Below are 18,201 nucleotides of genomic sequence, written 5' to 3' on the forward strand. Positions count from 1 at the left end.
ATTATGCAAAAAACAGTTTAGGTGGGCTAATTTAGCTGTGCCATATGTATAGTACAAGGTGTTCAACAGCTTTGATGAAGAACTGGCAATGATTTCTGCCAGCTGTTTGGGGTCTTAATGTTACATGGAAGATGAATATCTCATTCATCAAATTTCCATTAATTTGTATATATCACTATTTTCTCTAGTATAATTAACAACTTTTCTCCTGTGCCTTCCAGTTGGGCAAAATTCCTGCCACATCCCCTTCACAGAAGTCTCAATATTCTGCTAATTGTCACTCCAACTAAAGTCTCCTTACAAGGCAGTATTTTATATTGGCTAGCATATTTTCATCTTGGCATTTTCTCATAGAAAATGACTGAGGTGTGAAAGGTTTGACCTCTACTAGGGCACTACACTATCTTCAGAGAGCTGGCTTTTTTTTTTGTTTATTTTCTTTTGTTTTTAACTAATTTCTCCAAATCCACTGTACTTTTCAACAGTGTAAATGGGTATGTTTCTAACTTTTAACATATCACAACTCAGGACATGTATAAAACTGAAACATGTTTAATCAACACAAGTTGAGTGCTGCAAGATGCAATGAATTATAACTTTTTATTCCACTCCACTTCATTTTTTTTTTTTTTAAGGCTGGTAAGTACACCAAATTGACCTAATGACCCACTAGTAGGTCACAACTTAGTTTGGGGGACAGTGGTGGATATCAATGGTGTAAACACTTGTCAATCTGGGTCCATACCCTGATTTTCAGTATGAACTCTTTCAGTAACCAGCTGGAAGAGCTCATGTAAATGCCATCAGCTACAGCTTCTGTCCCTCAGCATTGAAATAAGGGAGCTGCAATAGGCCATAGTAAGGTCTACCATGTAGCTGACGGCTCACATTGCCACCTCCTAACAATCTGATTTCCTTTGCTTGTATCCAAATATTTTTCATCCTGTGTCACTGAGGCAGACACACAGATCTTTAACATATCTTTCATAAAGATTAAAAACTTTATGCATCAAGATTTTAGTTCTTTTAAAAAAGCTTCTTATTTGCTTCTGACTCTCAGAATTTCCCTTTATACATTCTAGCCAACCATCATCTAAAGAAAAGAACTGTTAAATTAGTAGTACAATAACTGAGAAATCAGTACCGGAAGACATGAACTTTTACTACAGGGTCATAGCAAGTGGACTTAGGAATTAAAATTCTGGAACTCTTGTCTAGTTTTCTGTGACATTTAACTCAAGCAGCACTGTGCTAAGATAAGCAGGTTGTATTAAAGCAAAAGTAAACACTTCAAACTCAATTGAGATAAATATTTAAATATGAAAATTTTGTTACAAAGCTTTTCAAAATGAAATAGAGTATACATTTCTCCTTAAACGTGTCTCTGTGTGTGTGTGTGTGTGTGTGTGTGTGTGTGTGTGTACAGTACTAAGAATTAAATCCAGGAGTACTCTACAACTGAGCTATATCCCCAGCCCTTTTTATTTTAAGATAAGTCCTTAATAAGTTGCCACAGTAGCCTTCAACTTGCAATCCTCCTGCCTCAGCCTCTCAAGTCCATCCAAGTCACTGGGATTATGAGCATGTAGCATCCACCTTTAAACATTTTTTGGAAGATAACTACTTAAAGGTTAAGAAAAAAAAGTTAAGAGAAATAATTGGTTCTATTACTCACAATATTCCATGTACAATTCTAAATCCAAATTGTGTCCTAGTCAATAAAAGTATATCGTAAGGCTTTATTAGAAAAGACATACTTATTCAATGGCAATACATTTGTAAACTCTTTCCTAAAGACATTTTAGCAGTAAGTACTATTCTAAACAAATTATCAAATACCAATGTTTAACTTCATTAAATGATTTCATAAAAAGGCATGAATACTAGATGTTACAGCTAATAGTAACTTGTTCCATAATACTATTACTTTAGCAATGATGTAATTGTTATGAGTTGGAGCTACTTTTACAAAAATGTATAGATGTTAAATGAAAGATAAGTGTAAAAAATCTGGTATGCATATATTTGTATACTGATTTGGATAATTATCTTTTTATCTTGAAGGATCTACAGAGTGTTAACAGGATTAATTCTGAGGCATGATAGTAGATTGGAGAAAAGAAAATGAACTTTCACTTGTGACTTGAAAATAGATTTCAAGTAACAGGGTACTATATATCCTCTCTGATTGTTTCTTAATATGCAGAGGATTTTTTTTAATTGCCATCTGCAAACATATCAGGGAATCCAATTGAAAAGCACTCTATCGTGAGACCACAGGATAAACTGAAATATATACAAATTTGTAATAATAAAGGAACTTTACAGTGCTCTGCAAGAATTAACAGCAGCTTAAACCTTAAAAATTAAACCCCATTGATTACTTTTTCGTCAATACACCAAAATGTTGCAATGCAAAAAATCACTTAATGTTTAAAATACTGTGATGAAACCTTAAATTTTTTTAAGCCCATCCCAATACTTTAATTATCCCATCCTTTTTCTACCTGTGATCTATTCCTGTTTGTTTTGAGGAAGATAATCTATAAATAGTGTATCATGACTTTAGAAACATTTGTAAAGCATCAAAGAATTTATTCACCTACTACTTGAAATTCATAGAACCTACTTTAATTTATATTTGTCTCAAACCATCTGAAGAATGAATGTTAACCCCACTAGTTTTTTAAAGTTATTTCAATGCTATCTGAACAAAAAATAAAAGCCTAGATATAATATTCTAAACTAAATATGTTACTAATCAAATTCTCTTACTAAATGTAAGTTTGGAAACATGATAATATTTTTAAAGTATGTGATTATTCTCCTATATCGCCACCAAAAATACAAACAGGCTTCTTTCACTCTCTATGTATACCATCATCAAAAAAGGCCAAGTAGGGACTAAATTATTCAAATAATTTAAAAGTGGGATAAGGGATTACAGTCATTATTGAAAACCTAAGAACCATCAAGAGACCATTTTCTAGTGCCAAAATCAGACAATTAGTATAAATAAAGTCTGGGCATTATAGCAACAAAAATAAAGTGCAGAGTCTAAAAAACGGCTTAAAAGTTACAAGAAGTGTTGTTTAATTTTTACAACTTAAGCTATCTGCAGAGCTGCCAAAAAGTATTAAGGAGAATGATGAACATGCTGATTACAGCTCTAGATGTTTTAATCCTTGAATCAAACCCATTAGCTAATGTATTTTACAGTGCTTTGTTACATGAAAGTGTAAATGAAAAGGAACACTGGTTCCCAAGAGAAAACCACTAAGGTTCTCTATCTCTAGTTTTCTTTCTGTACAATTATGCAACAGGAACACAAAGTAAGGAAAATCCAGTTCGGAGAAATATGAATGGTGCCAGATAAAAAGACCACAATTCTTCTTCATGACACTGTTAAACAGAGGAGATCTCTATTAACTTCCTGGCATGAACCCAAGCTCCACCTTATCCCACTATATGTCTAGTGGCCAAGGAAAGCATACAGAACCAAGAAAAAGATGTGAAGTGATTGAATGACTCAATTTGTGAACGAGCATCAGGAAAAACACCTAATAATGGAATCTGATAACTTCCTCCTCCAAAAATAACTAGGTCACAGAAAATAAACACACTAACCAAATTTCAACTGAATAAATGTTGCCTGTCTCAAGTTTTCCAATAACCAACTATAAAAGTTTCCAAAAATAAGAAAAGGAAGTTTCTCTAATAGCAATTTTCTTCTATTACAGTTTAATTCTTAAAGTTCCTTGGTTCCTAGGTAAAAAGTGTCTTCAACCTGTTCACTCTGTTCCCAAAAAAAGCCTTCATTGTTGACACTATTCCTGATGGAAAAGCCAGTGACATCAGCAGATTTAAAAAGCAAGTCAGTCTAAGAAAAAAAAAATCATCATCAATGAAAATGCAGCGAAAGAGGGCACAGTCTGTACAACTTAACTGCAAGAAGGAATCTCTAGGAAGAGATCCATCACTAGGCGGCTTTGGATGCCACGAGGGACAGTAAGCAAATCCTGTCCAGCATTCTTTTGGAAGGAAATAAGAGTAACAGTCGCAGACACAAGCCAACCCCTACCCACTCCCACCTGTCTAGCGGCCATCCCCCACTATACACACACTAGAATGGAGCGGCAAGATGACAGGGATTTTGCTATTAACCCTAACGAGGAGCTTGGGACTCAATAATTAGCAAAAAAGCAGAACACAGGCAGATGGAGGAGACCAGTTCATCCCCCCATGGACCAGTCCGAGATATCAGAAAACAGGTTTCTGCCTTCGTGAAAAGCTTCATAGCCCAGCTTGACACCTGCTAGGTCACTCGGCCCGCGGACTGCAGGGGAAGAAGGTGTTATTGGCATCCGCCAGGTTCCGCCCCCCCTCCTCCCATGCCCCCTTCCGCTCAGTTTCCGGGACCTCCGAGGCCCGGGTCTTGGGGAACAGAGCCGAGGTGGTCAGTACCAGGTGTAGTCGTCCTCGTCCCGCCAAGCTGCTATGCTCTCCAGGTCTAGCGGCTCCACCTCGTCCAGCAGGGTGGGGGGCGGCGAGGGCGGCACGGAGGCTTCCCCCGGTGGCGTCCCCGCGCCCCCTGGCTCTGAGCTGCCGCTGCCCGGGCCAAAGAAGCCCGCCGCCGGCTTGAAGTAGACGAAGGGCGCCTCCGAAGGCTGTGCCAGGCTGCAGAGCAGGGAGGGCGCAGGGCTGGGGAGGCAGTAGGTTCCCGGGAACGCAGGGCTGGAGCCGCCGCCAGTGCCCGCGCCCCCGGCGCCCAGCGCCAGCCCAAGCCCTAGACCCCCCGGGGCAGTGGTGGAGGTCGCAGCGGCCGGGGGGCTCCGTGGACCCAACGGGCTGCAGGCCCCGGCTGGGGGCGGCGCGGAGGGCGGCGGCGGCGGTAGCAGCAGCAGGTGCGGGGCGGCGGCCGCAGTGGCCGCCCGGCTACGCAGCTGCTCGTTCTGCTTCTCCAGTTTGCGCACCAGCTCCTGCAGCTTCTTCACCTCCAGCTCCGCGTTCACCACCGGCCCCGAGCCTGCTCCGGAGCCGCCCCCCGCCGAGGCGCATTTCACCTGCTCCGCCATCATCGTGGGCCCGGAGGGCGCCGCGGCCGCCGCGGGTGCGTGCCGCCGCGCCGACTCCGGAGGCTGCGAGGAGACTACGGTTCCTGTGCCGCTGCCCCAATCCGGGGAGCCGAGCACGCTGGGACGGAGAACCACCCGGCAGTTCGCATCAGCACCAGGGCCCTGACTCGGGCCGAGGCTGCCGCCGCCGAGCTATTCTGCACATGCTCAGTGCGTCCTTCCAGTCCCTTGGGCGCCGCGGCGGCTCCGGGTTTTAGCCGCGGCCCCGAGGCGGGGCGCGGGCGCCGGGGGGCGGGACCGGGGGTAGAGGAGCGGTCAGGGGCTGAGGCCCACGGGAGGTGGGCGGGACCTGCAGCGCTTACCCGAGCCCAAGGCCACTACTCCCACCCAAGCCACTTACTCCCAGGTGCCTGATTGGACTTGACCTGAACTTTCCCGCCACCGGCACTTCCTCCCTGCAGCCGAAAGCGCACTCTGCAGATCGCAGACCCAGGGGTGGGGTGCTAAAAAGCCGCAGCAGGTGCATACCTTAGAAAAATGTATCCCAGGCTGGGCTTCTGGTTTGTTCTCTTCCGAAAGCAGTGTTAGGCTTAATAACAATATTTACGAGTTACGAACTGGTGAAACCTGTAGGAAATCGAAAGGCTGGGTAACATTGTCCCAGAACCAAAAACTAGACCCGTAGATGTAGCCTTTGGTGATGCAGAAACAAAATGGTGAGAAAAAAAGAGGCCGAAGAGAAAAAGGAAGAAATCCCTGTCACTAAGAGACTGATGAGCTGCTACATACTAAAATCACGAGAGCTTATTCTAAAATAGTCAAATTTGAATTATTCCCACCAATATTTGTCACCATAAAAAGATAGTTGGTTTTTCATACTCTATCCATACATTTATTAGACAAAATATCTTTGAACACTTTCTTTGAACCAGACATCGTTGTAAAAACTGGTCATACAAGCAGTGAACAAAACAGGCAGAAATTAATCGTTACCGGGAGAAATGAGCAACATTGTTTAACACTCTATCTGTTAAATAACGTACAAGCTATAAAAGTCAGACTTGCTGCGTCAAAAACAAAATCTCAGAACTTCATACTTTGTAATCTCACCTCCAAGCCTTCTCTTAACCTTTCAGAAATCATAGGCAAATCTCTTTTTATTTTTTTCCAACAAAAGGCAGTAGATTTGAATCAAGTTTAATTCAGTTAATGTTTTCTTAGCATTTTAAGTGACACAGAGAAAAGACTAATATTTTATTATGAGAAAAGTTCACATTGCTGATTCTCATCCTCAGATGATATTCACTATCTGGTGGATGTCCTTGCTCAGGGACTGAACATACCAATCTTTGTTACAGTGTACTGAATTCGCCTTGAACTGTTAACACATTGTATCTATTGGCTTTAGATTTGGCTCCTTGACTTCCTGCTCAGAAACATTTGTGTCTGTCTTCTTAGATGTCAACTTACACCTCTAGCTTCTTTGTCAGTGCAGGGTAGCTGTTCTGCATTTAACTTGGTTGGTGAGAGCTTTAATAAATTAGATTAACTTGTGTGGTAACTACCGCGGATCTTCCCTACCTGGGGTCCTAGCTTGCTAGTCTACCACCCAACCACCTGTATCTCCCATCACCTTTCCAAGTTTCCTTCTATCTTTTGGATATATTGGTTATTTCTAAAACCTGGAGAAGCGGAATGATACTACTGAAAGTCCTAAGTAAAGAATCTATTGAAGGTTTTTTCCGCATGCTCAGTGGCAGATGTGGGTAGCAGTATCCCTGCAACACAAAGAAAGAGAGACGACAGACACAATGAGAACAAAGAGCTGCTGGGTTCCACATTAGTGAAAGAAATTGGGAATAGGCACATAGTGAGGACAACAAGAATTAAGATGTAAAGAAAAGCAGTCATTTTTACTGCAAAATTTATGCACTCTAATGAAGGAAAGAAACAGCCCTCTCCTCCCCCATTTACCCAGTATGGTCTATAGAACACATCCAAGCAACCAGAAGTCAAGCTTTGGAACTGCGTTTTCTAATTAACAATTATTATGAATGTTTTCCTTATTTTAAAAGAAAGCACTCATTGAAATTTAAACATAGAAAAGAGGGGAAATATTCTGTTTACATTTCTATTCTGCATTATTCTTCTGAAAAGACAAACTTGCCCTATTCCTGCTTTGAAAGTGTGAAATAATTCATGTTGGCAGAAATTTTAAATCATTCCTTTCCATCAAAGCCCTCTTCCCCCACACCTGAAAAGGTGTGTATATACACATACCAAAGACACTTAAAATGCACCCTGTTTTCAAGCTGGTATCTGCAGGATGCAGTCCCTCCAACACAAAATTTAAAAGGTTAATGGTATTAAGGTTTTAATTAAGCAGCTTTGATTTTTTTATTTTGATGCAAATTTTAAGCTGTGTACTTTGAAAGAATTGCATGCATATTTGCTCAATTTAAATGTTTTAATTTTATTTTAAATGAAGTAATAAGGTGATTTCAGAGATTTATAAAGAAGATATTAAAAATGAATACATATGTCTCTTTAGAAACTTTATGCTTTAAGGATACAGTTGAAACACCATCAAGGCATGGAAAACACCCATATACAATCTATTAAAAAAAAAAAAAACAGGGAAAGAAATGCATATTGTTCAAGTAGTCCCTATTCGTTACACTTTAGAATTACACTAAGTTCACTGTAGGGAATTTTAAGAAATAAAATAAACTTAACAAATCAAATTTATTAATAGTATCTACACATTTTAGTTATCAATTTTATCATCGATCTAGCAACAGAATGGCAAAAGAAACATAGTTTCTTCTTAAATATATAGATATACTTCTCCCAGGAAATCTGAGAACAGTTCCTAGTTTTATAGATGAGCTCGATTAGTTGCCCAAGTTTAGTCATGAAAATGATAGCAGTTCTCAGCAGTTTCTAATGGTTCCTCCATGTTCTTCCTTACCCTTTGCCTTGAGTAAAATTTCTCTGAAGCAATCCCCACATATTTTAAATGTAGATTTTAAATCAGTGCAGCTGACAGTCACTACGATGAGCACCACATTAATTCAAGATCATAGAGCCAGTTACCCCAAGGAATGAGAAATCATCAATGTGTAAATCTAAGATCAAGGATCCCCAACTGTGTTTTCAAGTTAATTCAGACCACAGAGTTTGAGTGACTCTTACATCTCTTAGTAGAGATTCCTGTTTATCCATACAGTGTAGAGTTGAATCCTCTCAGTCCTGAGATCCATGTGGTCCCATAGTGCCCCACATGGTGTCTAGCACATAGCGAAGGAACACTGCAATATTTTATAAATTAATTTATTTATTTTAATTAGGTTTATCTGACTGCAGAATGCATTTTGATTCACTGTACACAATTGCAGCACAACTTTACATTTCTATGGTTGTACATGATGTAGAGTCACACCATATGTGCAGTCATACATGTACCTAGGGTAATGATGTCCATCTCATGCCACCATCTTTCCTGTCCCCATGCACCCTCCCCACCTTCCCTCCCCTCTGTCCCGTCCCAGGTTCCTCCATTCTTCCCTTGCCCCACTCCTCCCCTTATGGATCAGCATCCACTTATCAGAGAGAACATTTGGTCTTTGTTTTTGGGGGGATTGGCTTACATTTCTTAGCTTGATATTCTCCAACTTCATCCATTTACCAACAAATGCAATCATTTTATTCTCTTTTAATGCTGAGTAATATTCCATTGTGTATATGTACCACAGTTTCTTTATCCATTCATGTATTGAAGGGCTTCTAGGTTTGTTCCACAGTTTAGCTATTGTGAATTGAGTTTCTATGAACATTGATGTGGCTGCATTACTATAGTATGCTGATTTTAAGTCCTTTGGGTATAGACCAAGGAGTGGGAGAGCTGGGTCAAATGGTGGTTTCATTACAAGTTTCCTAAGGAAGCTCCATATTGCTTTCTAGATTGGTTGTACCAATTTGCAGTCCCACCATCAAGTATGAGTGAAATATTTTTAAAAGAAAAGAGGAATAAATACATATATCCCCAAAATGCAGTTGAAATTTAGACAAAAACCTAATTAGTTATTTCCATAAACTTCAGTAAGCATGTGGTAGCAATATGGAAATATTTGAAGGCTTTTTGCAGACCTCATGATAATTGACTATTTCAGATCTAATCCAAATAAAACTAGAAAAATATTTGCTATATCTGATGTGTTGCATTTTAATGTAAGGGGATAATATAGAGAGAAAACAAGAATACGTGAAGCCAGAACTCATAGGACCAATTCCTGTGCTGGTTGTACCATTTTAACCTCACCCAACACTATTCCTTGTATTCAAGCTTCATAGAGTATAATTTTCAGGTAATTATACCCTATCAAGTTTCATACAGTAGTAGTTATAATAGCAATTGCAATAATAATAATAATAACAATTCTGTTTTTTGGCAAGCTATACCCATAAGAGCCCTTTTTAATAAATACTTACTAGATGTCTATTATGTTCAAGTCAGACTGCTATATGACTTTTTAAAATTAAGACAGTGTCTCCACCAAGACCTTATCTAATTACAGAAAGAAGCATGTAAACTATAACACAAGACTTAGTGTGATAAGAATCATGACAGATAAAAAATAAAATCATGACAAATCAGCAACATAGGGAGTAACATAGAAGGAGCAGTTTTGGCTAAATATGTGGAGAGGCCTTCATGTTGAAAGTAACATTTCATTTGGATCTCCTCATCCATCTGTGAGACATTAGGGTAAGTATTGTGATATTCTTTCATCAGTCGTGATATGGGATGTATCAAAACAACAGTAGAAATAGGATAAAGCACCCAGCTTTAATTCTTAATATTATTACCTCTGAGTTAGCTTTCTTTCTTTTTTATTAATAACTCATCTACTGTTGCCATCATAAAGAAACTTTCTACAGTTTTTCTCAAGAATATTGATACCTACTAAGTTCCAGGAATTACTCTAAGTGCTTTACACATAACAACATATTTCATCATTAAATAACCCTTTGAGGTAGTTATTATTCCTATTTTATAAACGAGGAAACTGAGGCATAGAGAGGACAATCTGCCTTAATTACCCACCAGTAAGTGATAGAGTTAGGATTCCAAGCTAGGCAGTGCCACCTGAGAGACCAACCTCCAAAGCTGTACTATCCCTTTTCAGGACTTGGTTTGATTTTGGCTTATAAATAAAAACCATTGATGACTACAACTGCAGCACCCCCAGAATGCCTTCAATAAAGTATAATTCATGAACAAGAAAATATTACTGGAACTTTAAAGGTCACCAGGCACAGACCAGAAAATAGTAAGCTTCCAAGATCAACAAAGTCTCCAGTGCTGGTACAACATTTTTGACAGTACAATGCCTCTTCGTTCAATGCTTATTTCCCAGCCAATGACAAAAAACAGCACAATTATCACTGGGCTATTTTGCATTTTTGGCCATTTGGATTCTTCAAATGCCAATGCCACTCTTAAAAACACTGAAAAGAAATAATGCCACAGTCTACGTCAGACCTGAACAGATCCAATTTTGGTTTGGAAAGTGCTTTAATTTTTAAAATTGTAAAATAAATAAATAAATAAATTCAGAAACTTTTTACAAAATCAAAGTTTAAAAAAAAAAAAAACTAAAACAAATAGACTTTCTGGACAAGTTTTGCTTGTTTTGAAAGCGAGTACCTAACACTGCTGAAGTCTTGAAAAGTAAGATCATATTTAAAACTCCTTTAAATTTTTTTTTTAACTTTAGAAGAGAAAAAATAAATCTGATAGAATTTGAGATTTGCTAGGAAAAAAAAAACTTATCATTTAGACTACCATCACACTGGATGCCTAGAGCTTTTGAAGTATATGTATTTAGAACAATTTATTTTCTTGCCTCCTTCAAAATGTTTCTCTCACCATAAAATGCAATGTGATAGATCTAGCTTTCTTTAATTCAGAAAAGTTAGTTTTCTTTGGTAATTTACAGAGCTTTTATGAAACTTCCTTGCAAAGCACAAATACACAGAAGTGATAAAAACCAAAGCCAGAAATATTTTGAAAGTCTATGTGACAGGGTAATACAGTAGGGAAACAGTCCTTCTTGATATAGTGGATCTTTTAGATCCCTTCACAGCCCAGGTACAGCTGCAAGGGGGTGACTCTAGAGTCTTAGTAAAAGCAATACCCAGAGGACAGCATGCCAGTCTCTGCCACATCATGACATTCTAGAAGTTGTAAGTCACTCTCGAAGTTTCCAAAAAGTTTGTTCAACACAAACCTTTCAATGATTATGTGTGGTCTGTACACATAATTAACTTTCTGAAAAGAATAATAATTGTGTCATAATGAAGCCAGATTTAAAGTTAGGAAGTCAGTGTAGTTAGGTAAATCGGGTCTAATATCGAGTGAAATCTAAAATGGAGGCCATGAGAATGAATTTCCGGAAAAGTTGAGCAAATCTTGAAATGTTAATGAAGTCCAGGAAAACAGCCCCCAGCAGATTTGAAGATAGCCCATCCCAAAGAAATGTTAATGAGCAGCAAACTTGAACATACTGCCTCAGGAGTCCTTCCTGCCCAGATTACTTCTTTGGCCCACCTGTGTCCCACCCCTCTGGCCTTCCCACCTACATTCCATCACCGAAAACTATAAAAAGGGGAAACAACCGAACTTCCACGGATTCCATCTCTTGGGTCCCTTTCTTCCTCCAGGAGAAGTCTTTTCTGCTGTCCTTTAATAAACTTCTAATTTCCACTCTGACCTTGCCTAGGCGTGCTTCTCTGGTGTTATTCTTCAACATTGGGGAAGCAAGGACTCCTCACCGGTCAACAGCGGTAACAAGAATGGGATGACCTGTGTTTCAACTACAATCTAGGATCATCCTAGATCCTCACAGAGACTGTGATCATAATCGTGTCATCATGATGACAATGTGCAGTCATGCACCACAAGGTGTTGGGTCAGCCAACAATGGACCACATATATAATGGTGGTCCCATAAGACTATGTCCTCTGGCAATGTTGTAGCCATCTTCATTTGTGTAAGTATACTCTGTGGTGTCCTCACAATGATGAAATCATCTAACAACCCATTTCTCACAATGTGTCTCCATCGCTAAGTGATACATGACTGCATATTCTCATTTTTTTATCTTCAGAAATAGTTTACCTTCAGAAAGGAAGATGTGTCCCTCAATCATCCACAAATGCTTTATGAAAGCTTAAGTTGTCATCACCAAATCAGAATGCAAAAACCTCAAAGATTAATGACTGCTAACTAAATGATGCTCCCATGTGTGAAATAGGGGAGAATTAATTATTAAGACAATTTTCCAGCTATATAACCAGTGTAAAGTCTCTGTTTCTAGACTCTGAACTTAATTTGATGATATTCGGAAGCAAGTTTTATTCATACACGGACAACAGTGTCTAAAAGCTCCCAGATGCTACTAGAAAACTAGAGAGAGAGAAAACAACAACAATAAAACACACTTTTAAAAGATCAGACTCATTAAGGGATTAGGCCAACCAGATGGCAAATGCAATTCCAAAGAAGAAAAACCAAAATAATTCAGCATGTAGAAGACAGAAGTTCTGAAAATAACTGTGGAAGCTTAACTTAGAAAAGCAATGGTGGCTATAAGTTCCTTTGATGCTGTTGCGCTATGCAAGTGGACAAATATCAGAGGAAGTGGGATGTGGGCCTCAGAAGAACTGGCATCCCTGCTCAGGTACATTAGCCAAGGGGGACTCACACTATCTCCAAGCTTCTATAATTGCCAAGGAAAGGAAAAGGGATATGGGTCAACCGTGTTTTAGCTTATACAGGTCCTGCCTCAAAGTGATGAAAATTCATTCCATTCACATTTATCAACCAAAACAAGTCACATGGCAACACATAACTTCAAAGAACAGCAATCATGCTGTAGAAGGACTAGGAATAGTAACACTGCCCATTGCAATAGTCCCTTACATAAATATTTTCTGTTACTGGTAAAAACATAAGGCTAAGATTTGCCTTGAATATTTTGGTTGCTTCCCGTGAATTTTGGAATCTCCTGTTTTTCTGGTTGTTTGTAAATTTATTGTGATTATGTCTTTGACTCATGTGTAACTTAAGAATACAACTTTTTGCATGTGTATATATGTATTTTTTATTTCTAATTCTTTATTTGTGCTCTGAATAAAAAAATCATGATGTATATGTTACATTTGGAGGATCTTTCCTTGTGATTTAGTATGCTATCAATACATAGAAATATTCTGTTCATACTTTAGTATTTTATATAAATGTATATATATATATATATATATTTGTTAGGTGAAGAGTGTATGCACACGTATATAATATACATAAATATATAATATTCATCTAATCATAGTATTTATATAGGTATTTAACTTGTGTATATTTGTTTGAGATTAATTGTTTATGATACCCAGATTTAAATACAGCTCTGAAAGAGAAGTATTTAAATGTCCTATTATGGTAATTACATATGTTCCTTGTATTATATCCTTTTGCATACATGTCCAAGATGTCTATCTTGTCTATAGAGGGTTCTATTTATTCTTTTGTAATTTCAACTTCATCTTTTAATAATTTTCCCTTAAAATATATTCCACCTAATGGTAACATATTAATATTGCTAATCTGCCTTTCTTTCAGGGAATATTTTTAATCTTCTGATCTTTTAATGTTGTTTTGTTTTAGAAGCAATTTGCATAAGGTACACATAGCTGGATTTTGTTTTCATCTGCTCTGAGGCTCTCTGTTACTTATTAGGTGAATTCAGTCTCCTTGTAAATGTTATGATTCTTGATGTTTCCGGGTTTCTTTATGTCATAATACTTTGTTTTCTGTTCACCAGACTATTTTTTCCCTTTTTTGCCTCCTTTCTACCCTTTCTTGGATTTTTAAATTTACATATTTCATTTTTTTCTTCTGATGGTCTGAAAGATATGGATTTTATTTCTGTTATTTGAAGTTACCCTTTAGCTTTTAAGATTAATATTTGACTATAAATTTTCCTAATGAACTTTTAATTTATTTCCTTATATGTGTAGAACAGAGGCTTTAGAATTCACTGGGTATTTCTTCCTCAATATCTTTATTAATTTTCTAAAAAACCAATTTATATTTTCAATTTTTTTCTTTGATGCCTCTGGGTCTTTTTTGTTTGTTTTTTTTGGGGGGGAGGGCTACTAGAGATTGAACTCAGGGGCACTCGACCACTGAGCCACATCCCCAGTCCTATTTTGTATTTTATTTAGAGACAGGGTCTCACTGAGTTGCTTAGCGCCTCACTTTTGCTGAGGCTGGCTTTGAACTGGTGATCCTTCTGCCTCAGCCTCTCAAGCAACTGGAATTACAGCATGTGCTACCATGCCCGGCATTTGTTTGCTTCTTTTAATTTTTTTCCTCATTTGTTCATTTTCATTAAGGTTCTGTGTGAAACCCTTGAATGAGCTTCAGCAAGATATAAAATTTTAGATAGATGATTTCTCCCTAAGGACTTTCATGATATAATTTTATTTATTCTGGCATCTAATGATAATAAATCCACTTGTAAATTATCTTTTCTCCATAGTGTATGTGTTTTGCTGTTTTGCTGTGTTTTTTAAAAATTTCTTTAGTGCCTTTTTAAAAAAAAATTTTTTTTAGTTGTAGTTGGACACAATACCTTTATTTAATTGATTTATTTTTACATGGTGCTGAGGATTGAACCCAGTGCCCGCCTCACACATGCTAGGTGAGCACTCTACCACTGAGCCACAACCACAGCCCTGTGCATTTTAGCTCTGTTTATCTGGAGTATATTTTCAATCTGACAGTCAATGTCTTTCATCAATTCTAAAAGTTCTCATTTTTTCCACTCTCTGCTTATTCTGACTTTTCCTCTATTCTCTTCTTCTAGGATTCTATATGTGCATTCATTCACTTTTTCTTTCATCTCCATATCAATATCTCCATATCTCCTACCTGGCATTTCAAATATTTTTCTCTTTAGCACTCTGCTATATTCTGGGTGAATTCCCTAGTATCACCTATAATGCATTCATAGTCTTTTGATTATTCCAGTTTATAGTTTATCTAGCCTACTGAGTTTAAATTTATTTTGTATAATTTCTTATTTCTCTGTAATGATACTATTTTTTACATATCTCTTTGATAACTTGAAACATATTTACCCTAAAATTCTTTTTAAATAGCATTTTTATTTTCATCACTTTTAAAATTTTTTTTAGTTGTAGATGGACTTAATACCTTTATTTTGTTTTTTTTTAATGTGGTGCTGGGGATTGAATCCAGTGCCTCACATATGCAAGATGAGTGCTCTATCTCTGAGCTACAAACCCAGCCCCTTTTATTTTCATCTTGTCTAAAATTATTTATCTTTCAATTCAGTAATGCCTTTTTATTCACAGAGAATATGTTCCAAGTTCCCCACTGGATGACTGAAACTATGGAGCTCTATTATTCCTATACACACCATATTTTTTTCCTATACATATGTACCTATAATTAGGTTTAACTTATAAATTAGGCACAGTAAGAGAGTAACAAAAAACTAAAAATAAAATAAAGCAATTTAATGGTATACTTTAAGTTATATGAATGTGCTCTTTCTCACACAGAATGTCTTTTGGTACTATAGAGCTTAGCAATCTCAACATACATTTTTTTATATATATAAAGTTGAGAACTTTCACCTTTTCACTTAAAGGAAGCACTTTATGACTTTTCTTTGTCATATCTGATTTGTTAACATCTCTTCTATTCTTACATTTTGGAGGTCATTATTAAGCTAAAAAGGAACACAAACACTGCAGTTCTAGGACAGTGGATCTGATAACCAAGCCATCAATTAAGTCACTAATGGGTAGGTAGCAGGTAGCATACACAGCATGGATACATTGAACAAAGGAATGGTTGTGTCCCTGGCATATGAAAGCAGGATGACATGAGTTTTTATCACACTATTCAGGAAGACACACAATTTAAAGCTTACATATTATTTATTCCTAGAACTTTCCATTCAATATTTTCAGGTTCTGATTGACCACAGGTAACCGAAACATTGGCAGGTGAAACCATGGATGGCAGAGAACCACTGTTAATTATCCTATTCGTGATCCTTCTCAGTGTTAATATTTTTTCATATGTTTTACAATTTTGGTTTGACTTGGTGTAACTTTTCCTTTCTCTCTCTTCCTCCTACCTGTTTAGAGTTTTTATGATTGCTTAGCCCAGTCATAAATTAAATTTTTTAAATTTATGACTGGGCTAAGGTTCCCAGCCTGAACCCAGATCCTCCTTGGATGGCTCAGGCCTCTCATTGGATCAGAATATTGAGACTAGTTTAGGATTAGATGATTTGTTTGCCAAGCGTGGTCATGAAGGTTGAGCTTGTCCTGATGTCTTCCTTGATCCTCAGCCTCCTACGCTATAGCTCTGGGCAGCAACTGGCAGTACCTTCTTTCCCTTCCTTTCCTCAGGGTGGAAGGAAAAGAAAGGAAGGAGGTGAGTGACTTGTTCCCTAACTCATTCACCTCTCCCTGGCCCTGGTATCCCCACTGCCTTTTCCACTTCTGCTACTAAGAATGACAGCCTGGGGCTTCAATCCCACCCTCCCCTTCAGTTCCTGGTCCATAAAGAGGACTACTCTAATTTAATTTATTTCATTTTATTTTTTATGGTTTTCTGTTTGGTCATGGGGTCTATGGGTGGCTCAAAGTATGAAGCTTGAATGCCATTTTGATAAGAAGCCTACACTCTTTTATTATCTGCTTTAAAAAACTGAACAGTGCATCACCAGCGCACACCATGCTCTCTCTGGATGTCACAGCTCCAACCCAACACCAGCCTCCAGTGCGCCCTAACTTGGCACATCTGCACACCTGCCTTCTCAAAGAATGAGAAGAAGCTGCAGTGGTCTGAAGCAACTCCCTCTTGTATAAAAACAAAATATAAATTACAGAAAACATTTTTTTTTCGCATAAAAAGAAATATGATCTTTTTGCATTCATTGGTTTGATGTCCTGTATCGGTTTGGAAAGATGAACTGGGCCAAGGTTGCCACTCTCCTGTCTGCACTGCCTCCTAGAAGTTATGTCAGGACTCTTGTCTCCACATCTCACCATCACTTGGGAAAAGCTGATAAAAATGAGGCACTGGCTTACAAAACACCAAACCAAACCAAACTAAAAAAAAAAAAAAAAAAAAAAAACCACTGTTTAATACTAGTGGCAATGGATTTTGAAACCTAGGATAAATGATAATTTTAAAATAAGCAGTTCAGAGTCATACTTGTGATGTTTCTCTTTCTCTCTTTCTTGGCAAAGAATGAAATGGAGAAGATGAGGGAGGTTTACATTTAAACTTGTTTTAAATTTTAAAAAGCTGTTCTTTTAAATTTACCATCTGTTACTTCAGTACTTCAAAGTGGCTATGGTAACTTTTCAAGGATGCCAGACAGAACCAACACATGATCGGGTATGGTTTGACCCCAACTGTGCCTTTCTCATGAATGGAGACATACTCATTGTGAGTCTTGTCACATTAAGAGTTTCTTTGCAAATACGTTAGCCTTCTGGTTAATGCACAGAACAGATAAAAATTACTATAGACATTCTCATAAGTCATTTGAATTCTATAAGGTGCTAATTCTGAGAAGAAAATTTTTCCATCCTCCTAGCTAGACTTCAACACATAATACAGTATTTTAATATTTTTATACAAATCCCATATAACACTAAGCAATTATGTTTAAGATATGCAATTATCTTTTTGTTTCAGAAAGAATGACACACATCACTGCCAATTTTCAGATTTCATTATTCCTTGGAGATACTTTTGAATTGAAGAAATCACCAGAAATACATTGTAGATAGTGGTGTTGATATGGTTATTTGAGGCTGCAATGTGTGCACTGTTCGATGAAACAAATGAGGGCTCTGTTTGTGTCATTGAGAGCTGGTATTACCAGGACAAGAGAAAGATATGCACTAAGATGGATGAGTTTAACTTTAGGGTCCTGAATTGAATTGGACTGAATTAGAATATCAGTGTGAATCCATTCATCTTTCTTTGTAAAAGAAAAAAATTAA

The 18,201-nt window shown here is 37.7% G+C and overlaps 1 protein-coding gene across 2 annotated transcripts in view; it reads right to left on the reverse strand.

Moving 5' to 3' along the window:
• Positions 1 to 5,315, reverse strand: part of Slain1 (SLAIN motif family member 1) — a 56,798-nt gene extending 51,483 nt beyond the window's left edge. For both annotated transcript variants that reach the window (XM_078015759.1, XM_078015758.1), the window contains exon 1: positions 4,465 to 5,315. In XM_078015759.1, the coding sequence (XP_077871885.1) occupies positions 4,465 to 5,078 (614 nt within the window). In that variant the 5' untranslated portion in view covers positions 5,079 to 5,315. The remainder of the gene's footprint in view (positions 1 to 4,464) is intronic.
• Between the last annotated feature and the right edge of the window lie 12,886 nt (positions 5,316 to 18,201).

Source organism: Ictidomys tridecemlineatus, chromosome 6 (genome assembly GCF_052094955.1).
Source record: "Ictidomys tridecemlineatus isolate mIctTri1 chromosome 6, mIctTri1.hap1, whole genome shotgun sequence".
Taxonomy (NCBI): Eukaryota; Metazoa; Chordata; class Mammalia; order Rodentia; family Sciuridae; genus Ictidomys; species Ictidomys tridecemlineatus.